The following is a 19744-nucleotide window of genomic DNA, read 5'->3' on the forward strand; positions in this document are numbered from 1 at the left end:
AGGATTTAATTATCAATTATAAATGTATTTATGTTTTTTTTTAATGTATGTTTTTTTATATGTATTTTTTTAGAACATTTGTTTTGAAGCTGATGGAAAACGCGAAGATATGAAATGGCTGGTAAAAACATTGGACTTCTTACTGAGCCATACCAACGAAGAGCAGGCTTCCGTTGAGCAGGAAAAAATTGAGAAACTAATTGCTCGTTATAAAACTCTCATACCTACGATTGAAACTACTATGACAAAAACGGAGGTTTTTGCAAAATGTTACACATATCGTCGAGAGGCCAAGGAAATATGTGACCTTTTGGATAGCATTAAAACACAAACCCAAAGCGTTCCTCCTCCGGACAGCTTTAAACGTGTAAATGAAATGATTGATGAGCAGCAGTATTCGATCCAGAAATTGGATAGTCAACGTGCGCACATAATGAAGCTATTACAGCGTGGAAAAGATCTGAGCAAGAACCCCAGTGCACCACAATTTATTGGAGGCGAAATTCAAAAATTAGAAACAGGATGGAATGATACGTATAACGAAGCAGCAGACAAGGTTCGGTCATTGCGAGCTATTCAAAAAGTTTGGAGTGATTACAATGAACAAAAGGGTCAAATTGTGAACTTGTTAAATACGGCCGAAATGGAGCTGCGCTCAGTGACGCCGCTACAAACGGATCCGAAGAGCGTTACTCAAGATTTGGATATGAAGCGACAGTTAGCAATAAACTTGAAGCAAGCGTCATCCAAAACTTTATTGCAATTGAACGACTTGTGTCACGACTTGGGCATTTCCTTGCCACCCACTACACGGCAGGCAATCGAAAAAGAGGTTACTGATCTTGGCAAACGCGTTGACAACACGATTCAATACGTTGAGAAGCGTGTCGTGTATTTGGAGGATTATAGTGACAAATGGAACGAATATAAACAGCGACTAGACACTCTAAAGAGTTGGGCTAACAACGTGTATCCAAAGATGCTAGCCGCTATTAAACAACCACAGATAAGCGCTGAAGATCGTGTACTGAAAACAAAGCAGTTGGAGGGTGTTTTGGTAGAAAAGATTCGCCAGCTGGACGTTTTGAATGCTAGTACTGCTGACCTTGCTTCTAAGGAAGGAAATTTAAGCGAAATGAAACGATTGAAAGCTGAAGTAGTCCATTTGCAAGGTACCTTTACAGAGCTTCATCGCATCGTAGATAGCGAGAAGATGCTTGTTGGCGAAGATTTTGAAACCTGGAAGATTTACAACCGCGATATGGACAGCTTGAAGGAGTGGGTTGAACGAGCTAAACTTGCACCGGAAATGGAGCAGATACGACCATCTACTTTGTCCGAAGCAAGAGCATATCAGGGTCGTTTGGAAGTGTTCAACGATCAGTGTGAGGGCAAGATGGATGAGCTGCAGAATGCAGTTAAGAGCGCACAGAACATAAGGTATGGTGTGAAACCTACAGAGGAAACAGAACGTTACAATAGTATGGTTTCCAGTATATACGAGAACGTTCAGCACCTGTTGAATAAAACAGGAAAATTGGTGAATAATTGGGCGATACTAGATGGTGATTTGGAGAAATTGAACTCGTTCATTGTAAGCGCTAGTGCCCGTATGGAGGAATTTGGTTCCATAGCCAGCTCTGCCACTGTTCAGCCGATTGATCTCTTGGAAACAAAGATTAAGTCTCTAAAATTGTTCAGTAATGAAATTTCAGAACAACAAGCCAAGTTGATTGGCTTAGTACACATGTTTGATCAGATTAATCATAGCCTCTCGGAAGATGGAGTACAAGTAATACGAGACAAGCTGAAATTCTTGAAAGACCGTTTGACCAAATTGAGTGATGATGCTCGGGCACGCATTAATGCAAATTATGAGAGCATTGTTGAGCAGCAGAATTTCAATGCACAGATGACTGACTTTAGCAACTGGATGGATCAGATTCGGACAAGTATTAGTGAGCTGGAAAACACGGCAGTAGATGAGGTAGAACTTGCAGTACAGAATGTGCAGTATTTGGTGCAACAGCATGCTGATAAACGTGATACGTTCAACCAAATATACGCACAAGTAAAGCAGCAAAGCCTTTCAAATAATCCATTAGAGAATAAACTACTTAACGAAACATACAGCTCACTGGCAAGTAACTATCAAAACCTGGAATCAAGCTTAATGCAAATGAAAGACTTCCTGCAGAAGTGGGTTGAGTTTTTGCAATGGCATAATACTACAAAAGAGCAACTGGCGTATTTGCGTGACAGGATAATTAAATATGACGTGGCCACTGAGGAGCATCTAAGTGATGCTAACCAGCGTGTCGCTGAAGCAACAGCAGGAATTGAAAACTGGCGCCGTTTATCGATTGCTATGGAGCAGGAACCGTGCATTTCGTTCCACGATAAGTTGCACAGGCCAGTCAGCGCAATAAATATGATCGCAGAGTTAGACCAACGATTGGCGAGCATTGGTTCCCAAGTAGATGGAAAAATGAAGGAGGTTGAGGATACCAAGGACCGAGTCAAAAAATTCCAACACACGCAAATAGAATTATCCGATACCCTAAAGGATATCGAGGATAGACTCAAAGCAATTATACAGGCAGCTCGGTTGTCCACCTTGGACGATGGTATGGAAGATTTATCCGTTTTGAATGAGAAGATTAGTGACGTTTGTAGTACCAAGGGTCAGATACAGTACGAAGGTAATTTGTTGCAGAAACAGGACGTCGTCAAACCAGAAATTGAGATCCAAAAAGTGCTAGGTAAACTGGACAAAAAGGTTATGGAATTGCAACAAGAATCCGATGAAACCCTGCGCGTTTTTTCATCGACAAGTGATTTGTATGGGGACTTTAACAAGTACAACATGAGTTTTGCTAACGAAGTCAAACAAATTGAGGCGCTCAACAATGGTACTGTGCTGAATTTTGATAACAAATCTTCCTTGCAACTCGCACTTGATCAATTGAAGAAAGCTTCTGAGACAATGATGAAGAAAGTGAAAAAATGTTCAGATGTAGTTGTGACAAAGGGCAATGAGCTAGCAAAACAGTTCCGTAGCTACAACCCACAGGACTGTGAAAACATTCTGGACATCATCAGACACAATAACGATATCTTCAAGGCCAATCTAGAATCGTTGATCGACAACTCAAGTATTCTGGACCAGAAGATCGTTCTTTACAAGCAGGCGGAAGAGCTTTTCCATGATATGGATGGCTGGTTGCAGTTGAAACGCGATCAGCTATCACGGGTTTTGGAGAATCCAGCCGAAATTGAGAGCAAAATTGTAGCTTACCGCGCAGAGCTGCCAGTGCAACAGGCTTTCAAAGAAAATTTGGATAGCATATTGCAAGAGTTTAAGAAAATGAACGGTGGAACCCTGCCAAGAGATTTACAACATATGTGGGTACAGTTAAATGATGGTTTTGCATCAATCGGAGAAACTGTTGTCCGGTTGAACGATCGTGTGTCTGAGTATACAGCTGATGAGCGACGACTAAAGTTGTTGATCAAGAACATTATTGAACGCATTTACAACATTCGTGAAGAAATTGCAAATTGCGACGATATGACTTTGGATAGTGGTAAGCAGCTCGTTCATCTCACCGAATGCCGTGAATTACGACGGAAGCTGAATTTGGTTGGAGGAGAAATAACCGATCTTAAGAATGAATTCGTATCGATGGAAGCAAAGTACGATCAAGGTATTAAGGAAACGTCAACTGTCTCTAAAGAAATCCATAATCTTGATCAACGCTTTGGGCTGGTGATGAACAGTTTAAATGAAGTCGAAACAAAGCTTTTGAAGAGTGTGGAAAAATCATTCAGAGACAAATTGAGTGCATTGTTAAGAATGATAGGTGCACAGAGTGAGAAGCTCAATTGGTGTGCTCCCGAACCCACCAGCGACAAGTATCAATTGGATGTGAAACGTACAACACTAAACGATGTGCGCACAAGCATTGAGGATTGCGAACGAATTATATGCGAAGTAGAACGATCACTTCTTGGATCGGTGTCGGAATTGTTCACTACGGCAAAGGTGAACCATTTAGCAGATGAAACAAAGGAATTAAAAAATCAACTCAATGTGCTAAAGAACGCGTTCAATGCAACGGAGAAGCAGCTGACCGATAACATTGCATTGTGGCTGAGCTACGAAACGATCTCCGAGGAAGTTATTCGCTATTTGAAAGATCTAGAGGCACGAAATCGTATAGAAACGGTTCTTCTGATCGATTTGGCCGGTATGGAGGAAAAATCCAACGAAGTAAAGCAAGCACGTGCGAGTCTGGAAGATTTCAAATTAAAAATGGATCAACTTCAGTCAGTTGGCAATCAGTTGAACGAGGTGAATCAAGAATCCCGCGCGTTAGTGCTTGTGCATCATTTACATAACAAGTATCATATGTTTAGTAAGTACTTTACTCAATTGACCGATCGGTTGGAGGATGTGCGCTTGAAAAATGTTCAATTTCATGAAGCTGTGGATAACACACGGCAGTGGCTGCGGACTATGCAAAACAAGAAACAAGCTCAAAATCTGTGTAATAACGCTCAAGTACAGGCGCTTTCTGATCGAGAGTACGAGTCTGCCAAGGAGTTACGGGCAGATATTTTGTCAAAGGAATCTGAATTGAACGACACCTGTACTTTAGGCGAAAATCTTTATGCGGAAGTTAGTGTCGAGTGTCGTGACAGCATTCGTGATGAAATGAAGCATTTGCGTGAAGATTATAACACTTTGTTGGACGAGGTTAGCAATGGTATAAAGCGAATAGAGTCCGATTTGTTAAAGAAAAAATCTATAGATGAAAGCCACAACCAGTTAAACAACTGGTTAACAGAGCTATGCGCTAAAATAACATCTGGCCTGAGCGACCGTTACGCAACGCTTCCGGAGAAGAAGAGTGCATTATATAGTGGAAAAAACATGCAGAAAGATATAACTGTGCATGAGGCAAACTTAGATCAGATTGAGAAAAAAGTTATGGCTCTTCCGGACAAAAGTTCACTTGCACAGATCGAAGAAACACGCCAGAACTTTGGCACCCTTCGAGAAAATCTAGACCGAAAGGTTGCTCTGCTGGAGCAGTCGATTAAATCGCATGATCAGTATAATGCAATGCTTGAAAAGTCCCGCGATGGTTTACTTAAGTTGCAATCTCAAACTGAAGATATGTTTAATGATAGTGATCTGACGAAAGCAAAGCTAGAAGAGTATCTAATTCTCAGCGATGCGGTGCTGGCGGAAGAAGAATGCGCCTTGGATGAAATCAACGAGTGCTACAAACAGTTTGCCGTGGTTATGGCTCAAACACACGAGAATGGACATTCGGAGTTGTTGCGAACGTTCGAAGACAATAAGCGCCAATGGACGGCATTTTTCGAAAAGTGTCGATCGTTTAAGAATCGTTCGGCAGACTCTCTGAAACAGTTGGATGTATTTAGCGGCCGCCTGGAAAGTGCGTTTGTTTGGCTGACTAGTAAAAAGAACGAAATTAAGGATGCCAGTGCAGTGGGTGCGTTGGATACTAAACAGCAATGTCTTGAAGGTCTCCAAAAATTACGGGATAGTATTCAAAGCTATGGTGTGCAAGTAAGCAGTATATTGGAAGAAAGTCATAAAGTAAAATCAAAATTCGACGTGAATGGAAAAGTAGCGCAACTGCAAAATGAGTATCGTTTGGTGACGGGACTATGCGCCGATGCGATTGCAAAAGCCGAATCTACATTGCACGATCAAAGTGATTTCAATCAGGCATACGACGAATTTGAACAATTGTTGCGTAAAAATTTCGAAGCGTTGTCAGAATTTAAAGAGCTAGTTGGCGATCTGGGTGTGTTGCAGGAACGGCAGCTTCGTTTGAAAGAGATTGCGTACAAAAGACTCGATGATAGCAATCCGTATGAAGATCTAATCAATCGTGGTGAAAAATTGTACTCCTACACAAGTCCCGATGGCCGAGATATGATTCGCCAAAAACTTGGAGTGATACGTGATCTCTGGGACCGATTTTCTGACGAATTGAACGAAGTAACTCAGCGATTGGATCAGTGCATTCTCCAATTTGGAGAGTTCTCGTTACAACAAGAGCAGCTCTCCAAGTGGCTGAAGGATATTGAAAATTCGATGGAAGTGAATGCAGAGCTGAAAGCAAATATTCAGGATAAGCGCACCCAGTATCAAAATCACAAACTGATGCACCAAGAGATTCTCTCCCAGGTTGGTCTGGTAGATTCAGTCTGTGCCAAGGCTCAACAATTGCTTTCGATGACAAAAGATCAGCATTTGCAGAGCTGCGTTGTTTCTATAAAAGATACATATCAGGGAATCGTCCGAAAATCGGGCGAGCTGTTGGAAAATCTGAACGCGTGTGTGATGGCTCATCAAACTTATGCAGGTGCCTGCAGCAAGTTACGTAGCTGGATAAACGAAGAAAAAGATAAAGTGTTTTGTTGCGAAGAAACTAGTGGTGAGAAAAATGAGATCAATAAGCGGATTGAATGTCTGAATAACCTTAGGCTAGCAAAACCTAAAGGTGACGAGCTACTGGCTAATTTGGTACAATGTTTTGAAGCTATGAAAGAAAGCACGTCTGCTCCTGGCAATATGATGGTCGAGCGGGAGATTGGTGAAATGCGCAACGATCTGTTAAGTTTGTATGGACAGATTGACGAGCTAATTAACAACCAACGGAAATCGCTTAGCGGTTGGTCCCAATTCGATCAGGACATGGACGCGTTGACGAAATGGTGCAGAATGATGGAAGGAATATTTCGTGAACAGCAGCTTTACGATTCTCTTGCCCGCAAGCAACAACAGTTGGAAGTGTTTCGTGAAAACCAGGAAACTATTGGAGAAAAGCAGAGGCAGATTGATGATTTTGTAACAATGGCTCAAGCGCTCTTTACCAAGACGGGAGTTGAGAAAATCAAGTTTTACATCAACCAGTTGATCAATCGTTACCAGTTACTTCAAGTTTTAAGCAAGGAGGTTGCAAACCGTGCTCAAAACATTGTGAATGATCATAAAAATTACGAAGAAAGATACGTAGAAAGCGCTGCTCGGTTAGGTGAGCTAGAACAGCAGCTGGAGGTATTGGGACAAGAAAGAATAGGTACCGTGAATCAACCAAACTTGCAGCAGCTGGAAATTCAAAAAGAGAAGTTCGAAAATAACTTGTCCGGCCTAGTGACAGCTAGTGAAAAGGTGCTGCCTGAAACGAATACACAGGGCCGCGAAAAGATACGCGAGGAAGTTCGTCAGATAAAGGACCGGTGGGATCAGATTATTACGGGTTTGAACAACGTGAAGAAGCAACTAGACGTTCGTTCCATTCAATGGTCTTCGTACCAAGACATTTTGCAGCAGGTGCTAAACTGGTTAGATGCAACCGAACGTAAAATTGAACCAAACGAAACTCAAAACTGGAATTCAACACAAGAGATTCGCTCTAAGTTGTTCAAGTACAAGGCTATTCTTCAAGAAATCAGTGGTCATCGGCGCATAATTGACTCGTTGAAAGAGAAAGCCGAATCACTGATTACGGACGCTCAAAACGGAGATATCAACGCGAAAGTTCAGTCGATAACGGAACGGTATGAGCTTCTAAAAAAGTCCTGTAGCGATGTAATCCGTCGTCTCGAGCAGTCACTAGAACTGTGCAATAAATTCAACGAAATTCAAAAATCTCTTCTTGATGAGCAAGACTATTTATTCAGTGAACTGAAACTGCTTTCGGATGTATCTGGAAATAAGCGCACTGTACAAGAGAAGGTTCAAAAGATTGATGATCTCCATCAGTCGAACAGCAAGATGGAAGAGAAATTCAAAAATCTCGCAAAACTCATCATAGATAATGGAGATTTGATATCGTATGGTGCAAAAACGGTGATGGAGCAGGATCTGTTTAAAATGAAAACAGATTTTGAAAAGTTTGTCGCTTCAATCAGAGACGCTCGAACAGAACTAGAGAAGCGATTGCAGCTGTGGGATGATTACCAGCGCGATTTAGATCAGATCGGTGTGTTTTTGGCTGAAGTAGAAGATACAATGAGAGGTTATATGCTTAAAAACACATTAAATGAAAAGCAAGAACAGCACGAATATTATCAATCAATGCTCGGACGTTTGAAGCAAAATGCTCTTGAAATTGACAAGCTTGTCGATAAGTCATCAGAGCTATTACAAAGTAGTGGCGATACGAAAATTTCGTTCAATATGCAACAGCTCAAGTCGCGGGTTCAGTCAGTTGAGGGCACAGTGAAAGAATTGGCCAAGAAATGTGAGAATTCGTATGTTGAGCATAAGCAGTACCGAAAGCGCTACGACGAATGCGAAAAAGAGTTAGACGACATTCGTGAAGTATACGACAGCTGCCGTTTGCAAAATGCTCAAAACATACAAAATATGAATCAGCAACATGATTCTCAAATGTTGCTAGGCACAATTCAAACGCTATTGGCAAAGCATAATATGATAACAGTGCAATGTAATGCAGTTTCAGATAATGGGGAGCTCTTATATGCTACGACGGCTTCCAAAGGTCAACAAATGATTCGTAATGAACTCCAGGAACTGGCTGCGAAATGCGATCGTCTGTTTGATGAGATGAACGAATATGGTCGTTCCTACGAGAGTCGATTGGCGAAGCTCTCAGGCTTTATGGAGAAGGCTGACCAATTGCAAGAGTGGCTCAATAACGTAGAGGTGCAGTTGGGAAGCAATAGTTTGATACTGAAGCCCACATTGGATGAAAAATGTGCTCAACAGCAGGCTTACTCGGACCTGTTAAATGATATTAAAAACCACAGACCTGAACTGAACAACGTACGTGATCTTGTTGAAAATATGCAGGAAAAGCATGCCCCAATTGAACAAAAAATGGCTGCGTTGACAGGAAAATATGAGGAATATTTGGAGAAAGCGCAGACCTACGGGGATCAGTATGATCGCATTGTACATAATCACCGGCAGTATTGCAAGGCCGTAATGGAAACACAAGATTTCATTGACGCGAATCACAACACAGTTGAATTATGGGGAGAAACCGATCTAGATCAGGTATCGTTGATGACGAACGTCGATCGCTTGATGGAGCTAAAGAAATCTGTAACTGCAGAGCAAAACCGTGTAGAACAAATTCGATTGCTCGGAGAGGCAACCATTCCTGACACGAGCGATGAAGGTCAAGCAAATATACGATCCCAAATTGACATTTCGCAGCAGGAATGGGAAGGCCTGTTGGCTGCTATCGACTCCACGATGGACAACATTCGTGGAAAGATGGGCGAATGGAGTGATTACGAGAAAATGCGAACAGATTGCATGAATTGGATGCGGGATGTTGACGCAAAGATTCATTCAGTTGATCTTAAAGCCACATTGATCGACAAAAAAGCTACCCTGGACTATTTGAAGAGCTTGCAAGGGGAAGTGAAAGCAAAAGAACTCGAAATAGATAATTTCACAGAGAAAGCACAGCAATTGTACCGCGGATATTTGAGCAGCCGCAATTCTCAAATTTCGGAACTGGCGATTAAGTACCAGCAGACGGGCAGTCGCATCAAAGAACTTGTTGGTCGTTGGCAGCAGTACGTCATTCAACATCAAGATCTGGAGACGCGTATTGGTGAACAACGTGATTGGTTAAATGGCATTCGTGAAAAGCTAAACTACTGTGCCGATTTGTCTAGTACTTCTGAAAAGGAACTGCAAAGCAAATTGAAATTGGTGCAAGATATGATTGTGAATAAAGAAGATGGTTCAGGGCGGCTGCAGACGATTGTGGACCTTGCCCAACAGGTGTTGGCGTGTACGACACCTTTGGGACACGAGGCGGTAAATAAAGCTGTTGCTACACTACAAGAAGAATGGTCTTCACTAACATTACGCATGATCGATGTACGGGCGAACTTGGATGAGGCTATAAATCAATGGTCTGGATTTTTAGATCAGGTTAATGATTTAAAACGAAATATTGATTGGATGGAAACCGAACTCAGCGGGTTTGTCGAGTTCCAGGCAACAATGGCTGATAAACGTGCCCAGCTAGAGCGCATCAAGAATACTGAAGAAAAAATTCGTCTGGAAAAGATCGAAATCGAACCGTTGAAACAAAAAACATCCGAAATGGCGGCTTCAGGCCAACAATCACAAGCCGCAGTGGCTGCACAGCAGATTTTAGGAAAGTTTGACTATTTGGCCGACAAAATTAGCAAGGTTTTGACCGATCGTGAAGACCAATACCGTGACCATCGTCTATACAAAGAGGCGTACGATGATTTGTTGAACTGGATTAGTCGCGCTCGAGAGAAACTTCCATGCGTGAAGCAACAATCGTTAAGTGATAAACTAACGATGGATAGTGCGATTGCACCTCTCGATGCGTTAACAAATAAGAAGGCACAAGGCGAGCTACTGGTTGAACATTTGATGCATACTGGTGAAGTGGTAATGGCTTCAACTTCTGAGCAAGGTAAGGAGGCAATTCGAGGCGACATTAATGGTCTGAAAGCAAGTTTTGAATCACTGTTTGGAGATATTGAAAAGCAGAAGCGAGATCTCGAAAAAACGCTAAATTTGCTGCGTGAATATAAGGAAGAGTATGAGCGTCTCTCTGAATGGCTTCAACAGGTGGATATTTTGGTGAAAAATCACAAACTGGCAATGTGCTCCAATTTGGGTGAAAAGGAAAAACAAGTTCAAGATATGCGCGAGCTCATTGGAAAGCTTGAAAAAGGTCAGGGAGAAATCGATAAATTCAACATGTTTGCCAAACCCCTTCTTCAGTCGCACCTTGATACGTATATTGGTAACCAATTGCGTCATCTGAACTCTCGCTATCAGGTACAAGTGAACCTAGCTAAGGATGTTCTGAAGAAGGTAGAAACGAACTATGATCTGCATCGCGATTATAAGGATAATTTGACTAAAGCTAATGGTTGGATTGATAATGCCAAAGAGATCGTACGCTACTCTACAGAAAACGTGGATAACGTTAGCAAGGACAACTTAGAGAAGCGCTTGCAGAAAATAGTGGAGTTGATCCAACAGCGTGAACAAGGCCAGCAGCTGGTCGATGCAACAGTAAATACCGGAGAAAAGGTAGTGAAGTGCACAAAATCGGACGGAAAGGAAGTGATCAATACAGAAGTCAAGGATATTCAAACGAACTGGGACAGGCTGGTCAAGCGTATGTCCACTGCCAAAGTACAGCTGGAGACAAACCTACTGCAGTGGGCCGACTACAGCTCGAGCTACAACCATTTGCAACAGTGGATTCAAGATCGCGAAAATAAATTGCAACAAGTGTGCGAACAAAAAGTTGTCCGCTTTCGCTTGGGAGGTGCATCGACTAGTTTGAGTAGTGGACTCAATGAACGTCGAGCGAACCTTCGCCAAGCAAACGATATTGTACAGGATATTGTTAGTTTTGAACCGATGATCCAGTCCGTAGCTAGCAAAGCATCTGATCTGCGACAAACATCACCTGCCTCGGAAATATCGAATAAGTATGAAACGCTTAGCAAGCAGGCAAGAGAACTATTCGCAAAACAAAAAGAAACAGTTGAGCTACATCAAGCGTTTATCGATGCAAGTAACGAGTTTGCTGCATGGATTCGCAACGCCAAGGAATGCTTGAGCAAATGCTCTGACTCACATGGCGACAAAGAGACACTCATTTCAAAGATGACTCAATTAAAAATATTAGACAACGATGCTCTGGTTGGTCAAAAGAAGCTAGAGAAAGCGCTTGAACAGGCAGAAGTGGCCTGTCGTAATGTAGATGGCGACGAGGTAGAAGCAATCGAGAAAGAGGTGGCCATTCTACAAGAAGAGTTCGACAATTATTGCATTGCCCTCAAAAAGATCAGTGCTGCGCTGGAAAATGGAATTGTGCGATGGACTGAATATGATGATCAGTACAGTGTTGCTCTGAAATGGCTCGACAGTATCGAACAGGAAGTGCAAAACTATAACAAAATGCAAGGTACTCTACAAGAAAAGAAGCGAGTCCTGGAAGAGTTCCAGGACAAGTTGCAAACATTGTTTGACTGGCAACGCGAGCTTGATAGTTTAAACATGCGAGCTCAGGTTTTGCTAGATATCTGTGCCGATACACGCATCAGTAATGGCGTAACGCAATTGACTACCAAATATAATGTGTTATTATCGATTGCAAAAGAAATCATGCGTCGCTTGGAATTGCACTATCAGGAGCACCAGCAACACAATACGTTATATGGAGAATGCCAAGATTGGCTCGACAGAATGCGTGAGAAGTTAAACGAGTGCGAAACTGTGCCGAACACAATATCAGAAACTCAATCCAAATTAAATATCGTGAAAGGCATTCGGCAATCGTTGGAACAGGGTCAAAATAAATTGCGTTACTTAATTGAGCTAAAAGAGAAGATTGTTCTAAGCACGGAGACAAATGGTGCGTCGAAGATCGAAGAGGATACTGAAAATCTGAAAACAGAATACGAATCTCTCATGGTAGACATAACGGAAACACGCCAGCGCCTAACAAACCACCTTGCTCAACTCGAAGACATCGGCAAGCTATCACGCATGCTATCTGAATGGATTGAAGAAGTTCGAAGCAAGTTAGAAGCCGGAGAAACGATGCAGTTTGAATTGGCAGACAAACGTGTGTTGTTGGAAAAATATCGAGCCATTCATCGTGAAACCGGCAATTACAACGAGGTAGTCGAGAAGATGAAGTCCAAAATAGCCGACAACACCAAAATGGATGCAGAAGAAATGAACAAGATTCTTTCCGATTACGACCAAATTGTTGCAAAAGTATTGGAGAATATTGAGCGCCTGGAAAATCAGGTTAACAACCACGAGCGGTTCAAGCAAGCTCTCACTGAACTGTATGAATGGATGAAGACTACACGCCAGACTATACAGCAATCGTCAGACTTCCATGGCGACAAGGAGCATATTGTTGGACGGATTGATAAGTTGAAACAAATTGAACAATCTTTTGCTGACGGAAAAGTGTTGCTCGGTAATACTGTCGATAAAGGTAACGCTTTAGTGACCATCAGTGGGCCAGAAAGCCAGGCTTCGATTAAGCAAGAAATACTGCAAGCACGGGCAGATTGGGACGAGCTTGAGGAGCTAGCAAGAATATCCCGACAGACGCTAATGGATTGCTTGACTTCATGGGATAGTTTCCTAGACAAATCGAGCAATCTCAGTTCCTTCCTAGAGGAGTACAATGTGAGAGTCAATGGATATGGAGCAAGTGAAGGAAACGACGATCAAGGGGCTGTGCTCAATGAACTTAAGGTATGTGTTGGCTCAAATATCTCTTATATAGATTTTCTCAAGTTTCCAATAACAAGGATTTTTATTCAAATGCTAGAATTACATAACTGTTTGGAATTTTGTGTTAGGGCCTTTTCTGGCTCAGCAAATAAATAATTTATGTATTTTTTTCATGTTTATTTTCATGTACCATCTGCACCTTGACCATCATCATCGATGATTGACAATATTTCTGTTTGTCCCTCAAAATGTTCAAATAATGTTTACGTTTCAAACCCACAATACCGTTGCATGTCATATCGAAATGATGCATCCTCACGTTGGGAATGCAGCGCATTCATGATTTGATTTTGACGAGAAAAAGTACCATTGAAGAATTGAATGATATTTGTGAGGCACTAATGGAAAAGAGTGCTTGTTCGACAGTTCGAGATCGTACGGTTGATTTGCAAAAGAGCTACTCTACGCTGCTTGGAAAAGTTCAAGGTAATGTTATTATATATATATATATATATATATATATATATATATATATATATATATATATATATATATATATATATATATATATATATATATATATATATATATATATATATATATATATATATATATGTATATTCAGCAAGAATTCAAAATGTGTTGCTATTAGCGGTTTTTACACTGATTTATTCTACTATGTATTCCACAGGATTTATAACTAAGTTGGAGAAAAATCTCGTTAGTCATACAGAGTTCTTGTACTATAAAGAAGAAATTAGCAAGTGGTTGAATGATGCCAATGGAACGATAAAAAATTGTACTGAAGTAGTAGCGGATGATGTACTTGTTATCAGACAGAAAGTGGTGCAGCTGCAAGGACTTTCAAATTCAATTCCACAAGGGCAAAAACTTTTCGAAATGTTGCAAGATTCGTTTACGAAATCATCCTATCTTTATCCGGAAGACAAGCAAACTGCAATGTTTCAAGATATTTCTGATATTCGAGATTCTCTGGATACCGTTATGATCGGCATCAGCTCTTCCTTGAATAATCTTAATGCACAGGCTAGTCGCCTGGAGGCGTATGAAGAGCTTAAGAAACGCATCAGTGAATGGCTTGCGACAACCGAAGGATTATTTGAAGCAATCCCGGAAACACACGGCGAAATGACTGAGGTTAAAACAGTGCTGGAGCGACTAAAACACGTTCAAACGGAGATTTCGTTTAAACAAACGGACATTGAAAGCTTGCAGCAGGAAGCAACCAACTTGTTCGATACGGTCAAGTGCCCCGGAGAGATAGAACGAGTAGCGGCCTTACAAGCACGTTGTACTAAGCTCAGCGATAAGTGTTTGTATCAAATTCGCAATCTGGAAACTGAATTGGACGATCAGATGACGTACTACCAGAATTTACAAGAAATAGAGAAATGGCTATTGCAAATTTCGTTCCAACTGATGGCTCATAACTCTTTGTACATTTATAATCGAGAACAAACACTGGAACAGATCGCACAACACGAAAAGTTACTAGATGAAATACAACGATATCAAGTTAATATCGATGATTTCAAAGCCAAAGGACAAAGTCAGATAGATCGGTATATTTTGAAGGCACCTGCTATAAAAAGCCGTATTGAAACGCAGATGAAAAACATTCGCGATAGCTACAACTCTTTGTTGAACACGTCAGTGCAGATAAAAAATCGACTACACGATTCTCTAAAAAAGTTTCAAGAGTACGAGGATACGCTCGACGATATCAATAAGCAGCTCGATGAAATGGAGCCTCGAGTGGCTGAGGAGAGAATGTTAGAAGTAGTTGATTACGCTATGGGTCAATCACAACTTGAGAAGGCGCAAAGCATTCATAACAAGATGCAGGTTGAGAAGAGCCGTCTCATATTCGCTGTCCAGGCATGCGAAGCGGCGACAGCAAGTATCAGCAGGCCTAGCTCACCGATGGACAACGTTTCACAAATGGTTCCCGAGAAAGAGCTGATAGTACGGGCAAGATTGGAAGACCTTATTGACGATATACAACAATGGATTAGTGATTTGAATACGTCTATTGGGGATTGCGAGCGCCAGCACAAGCAAAAAGTTGAGCTAGAAAACTGGATTCAGAAACAGAAGGCAATTGTTGCTGACTGGGCTACAAAACCGTGCAAATTCCGGCCGGAAGCCGCGGAACAAGAATTACGCGCCATGCAAGAGCTCACGCGCACAATTACTGTGAAGCGCGATGATTTGCAGGGAGAGACGGATCAAGATAGCCGATTGCGAGATGAGCTTGAGGCGTTGCAAACCAGCCTGAAAAAAGTAATAGATCGGAAGAAAGACGATCAGCTGGCGATTGAAAAATACCGCAAGAACTATGAAGATGTTCAGGGCTGGCTCGATGCTATAACAAATCAAATTGATAATGTTGAGAAGGGCGGTGGGTTGAGCTGCAAGCAGAAGCTGGAGAAAATATCCAACATTAAGCGTATTCTGGAGAATGATTGTGAAATGATTTCAAACTTCAAGCGTAATGGAGAATATATTTTGCAGTTAGTGAGCAATCTCGATGCACAGCAAGTAACGGAGCAGATGAAATCCATCGATCGGCGCTATAACGACATTGCCAGACGTCTCAGCCGTCGGTTGGATGTAATCGATGCAGCCAACAAAATGTTTGGAAAGCTGAAAAGCGATATGAGTGAACTGTTTCAGTGGGTGGAAGATAAAAACGGTATGCTCGCAGTGCCCTATCAGCTCGGTTCTGACACTAAATCAGCTGAAAATCAGCAGAATGCTTTCAAATCCCTACTGAAAGAAATCGAAGGTAAACAATCGTACGTTGATACGTTGGGAAAGAGATATTCAAGCATTCAATCGGACCTGGAACCTAACGAGAAACAACAGCTTGAGACAGAATTGCAGAAGCTGATGAAAAGTGTTACCTTGCTTGGTGATCGGGTGCGTGGAGAGTTAGATAAAATTGTGGAAGATATTCTTTGCCGGAAAAATATGCACAACAACTTAGATGTGACGCGAGCATGGATAAAAACTAAGCAGAACGATGTGAATAAGATTTCCGATCAGATTGCACTGTTATCCAGCAACGTGAGTGCCGAGATCAAGCTATGCCAGCGCCATGCGCAGACAATACGAGAGTTTAAGGATAACGCCTTCAGGGACGTATCAAAACAGGTACGCGAAATTATGAAGGATTGCAACGATAATGGTAAGGCTAAGCTGGCTCAAGAGTTTGGCGATATAGAAGCCAAGCTGAATGAGCTGGAAGAAAGCTGCTCTCGTAAGATTGACTTCATGGAACGCGAATATGGAAAGCGACACGATTTCGAGATGCGTAAAGATCGGGTTTGGAACTGGTTGAATGAAGCCGAGTCCATTGTATCGGCTGATATACGTACGACCAGCTACGAAATTTTGAACGATCAAAAGCAAAAGTTTGATAAGCTGTGTGGTGAGTGTGAAACCATGAAAAGTGTTGTGAAGGAAGCAGAAGATTTTAAGAGTGCTATTCTACCCACGTTGAATGAACTGGACAAGACTAACATAAATAATCAGGTGAAAGTTATGCGAGAAAAGTGGAACGGTATAAATAATATATTGAGAGTGAAGAGCAAAAAGCTGGAGGATCATTTGAATGAATATGAGAATGCAATTGCAAAGATTAAGGCATGTGCGGCGTATATTTTACAAGTGCAAGGAAAACTGAAGGAGATGAATCGTCCAGTAACCAGCAAGATTGAGAACATCCAGGATTTTTTACTCGCGTATGAGCAAATATTGGGCAGCCTAAAGGACAAGCGGCTTGAGATGAGTAAGATTCTGCTAACAAACTTACCACAACTGAGAGAAAACTCGACAAGATTAGAAGAAATGATAATGAGCATCGAGGAACAACTTCGGCGTCTGAAGACAATGTTGTTGCTGAAAGAGCAGTTCATAGGGGCTATCAACGATATAGTCAAGTTAATTGCGAAGATCAACACCGACTTTAATACTGTCGATAATTTGAGCCCCACGGTAGATGAACGGTTGTTACGTTATGGTGAAATTCTGCAAAATATTGAAGAATGTGAAGGATTGCTGGTGGCTGCCACGGACAAAGGACACCAGATCGCTAGCGATGGTACTGATCTTGATCGTCACAATATAATGGACCAGATTCATTCATTGCAACAGCAGCTAGCGTCGATTAAGCGTTCGATAGAGCTCGAGCAGGACAAATATCAGAAGCAACGGTTGTACCATAAGACTCTGTCAAACGATCTCTTTGCACTTGTTGACTGGTTTAAGGACAACGATGAGCATATCAAATCTCGTCCATTGTTTGGACTAGATTTAAAGGTGGCTGATCAACAACACAGCGCTCATATTGCATTGGCCGGCAAGGCAAACATCAATCTTAAAATGATTGACGACTTGATGAGCAAGCTGGCAAACAGCGATAGCAAGTTACCAGAGGATTTGCAAGACTTGGTTGACCGTGCATCAATATTGCAGAAAACAATTCCGCAAGAGTTAGTGTCTCGAGAATCCTATCTTGTGCAGAATAAGCAGTATCGGCAAGATTTCCGAGATAGCATAGAACGCGTAAAAAAATGGCTTATGGCAGCTGAGGAACGATTCGAGAAAGTAAAAACCTTTACATTTGACCAGGAGAAGATAACAGTGATGCTGAAAGAGCTGGAGGATTTCCTGCAAAGCGAAGCAGAAATAAAAAGCCTACTGTTCAATGGCATTCAGGAGCAGGCTGATCGGTTTTGGAATTCTTTGTGTGAGTTAGATCAAAACCAGTGCCTTAGTGAATTGCAACAGCTAAAGAATCGTTTGAGTGAGGTGTCGCATTGTGCTGCAGTTCAGCAGACGGAATTGCTTTCTAATGGCGATTTAGTAAAATCATACAAGAAACAATTAAATGTGGTAACCAATGTGCTAGTGAAAAGTAAGCTGGACGACAGCATTCTGACTGTTCCAACACTCTCCGCCCGAATTGATCACATAAATATATTGCTCAACATGCTGCAGGTGAGTAAACAATTTACATTTTATTTAAAATATATATAGCACGAATATTTTAAGATTGCTGGCTATGTACGTAATCGTTTTTCCATTCACATCTAGAGTAATTGTAATTTATTTGTATTGACAATTTGGCATTCAAAACACAAAATGTAAAATAGTCCTTGTTTTCATCGCGTCGGTCTACGAGAACGATTGGCGACGCGGGTTCGATTTACCCCACGAGATCTGGAGCGTGTCGCTGAACGACGTCTTGTTTGGGAATTTGATCTACTTGAACTGCGGCGTCCAGATCGGGATCGAGATCGCGATCGAGTCCTGCTCTGACTGCGTCGCTTTCTGTCACGTGCCGCTGCCTCTTGCTTTTCTCTTTCTCGTGCTTCGCGCATTTTTCTATAAACTGCAATGGCTCGCATTTGGGCGGGGCTACGCCGCCGAGTCATACGGGGTCCCATGCAGTCTTCTAGTTGATTCGGAATATTAGCATTTGTATTATCATCGTGTTCATGAGGATATCCTAAGGCATAAGGCATATTTTGCACTACTTCATGGAGCATTGACTGGAAGCTCTGAGATTCTGGAACAAACCATTTGTTTGTTAGTTTGTACGTATTGTCCTGTTCGTTTTTCCGCACTAGCCCTATTTCTATGGCCTGCTGAAGAGCATGTGTAACGGTATTTTTGAAACTAGGGGATTCGATATCAGCCTTTAACGATTCGGTATAACAATGCTTTATTCTGTCACATATTACAGGAATTGTTGCTGTAATTAATAAAAAGGTGGAACAAAAATAATTCAAGTGCCATACAGCTATATCGCAAAGCTCTATAAAAAGAATTAAAAGTGGTGAAATAAATACGTGATTCTTCAACATTTCGTAGAATATTCAAAATATAGGGCAGCATGTTTCGAGACGTCTGTTCCGTTTGCTCTCATTTGGTATCTAAAACACTGTTGGATTTTTATGGTTGCTTCGATGGTACAGATGACTAGATAAAGTGACTATAGAAATATAACGGTCAACCATAACTATCAGTTAACTACTAAGTTTGTATTTGAAGAATATTTGGGCATAAATCAATCGTTGAAGCAGTTTCCTGTAAAAACTAGAGTATTATTTTAAAGGATCATTTTAATGCATTAAGATAAAAGTTACACTCTAGTGCACCAGTTAACGGATAAAACGTGAATGATGAGAGATTTTTAATATTAATATTAATCAATATCTTTTGCGCAGTTTTCAAATTTATGCTTTTCCTATTAACAATCTGATAATTTGATGTACATTTGAAAACGTAAAGTCAAATTTCCGTTGAAAAAATTTGAGGTGATCATGTTATTTTTTATTCAACTTTACGCCTGTCCTGGGGATCAATCATAACCTTAAGCAGGAACTCTTTCATGATTTCCTCTCTGTGTGTGACATTTCTTGA

The 19744-nt window shown here is 41.4% G+C and overlaps 2 protein-coding genes across 3 annotated transcripts in view; one reads left to right on the forward strand and one right to left on the reverse strand.

Annotated features, from left to right (window-relative positions):
• The window catches only part of LOC128722954 (uncharacterized), an 82510-nt gene that overhangs the window by 26869 nt on the left and 35897 nt on the right, over window positions 1-19744 (reverse strand). The gene's annotated exons all lie outside the window — the stretch shown is intronic.
• Window positions 1-19744, forward strand: part of LOC128727675 (muscle-specific protein 300 kDa) — a 67785-nt gene that overhangs the window by 13474 nt on the left and 34567 nt on the right. Inside the window, exons 7-9 of the mRNA XM_053821612.1 lie at window positions 74-13312; window positions 13624-13777; window positions 13983-18316. Coding sequence (XP_053677587.1) covers window positions 74-13312; window positions 13624-13777; window positions 13983-18316 — 17727 coding nt within the window. The remainder of the gene's footprint in view (window positions 1-73; window positions 13313-13623; window positions 13778-13982; window positions 18317-19744) is intronic.

This window comes from Anopheles nili, chromosome 3 (assembly GCF_943737925.1).
Source record: "Anopheles nili chromosome 3, idAnoNiliSN_F5_01, whole genome shotgun sequence".
Taxonomy (NCBI): Eukaryota; Metazoa; Arthropoda; class Insecta; order Diptera; family Culicidae; genus Anopheles; species Anopheles nili.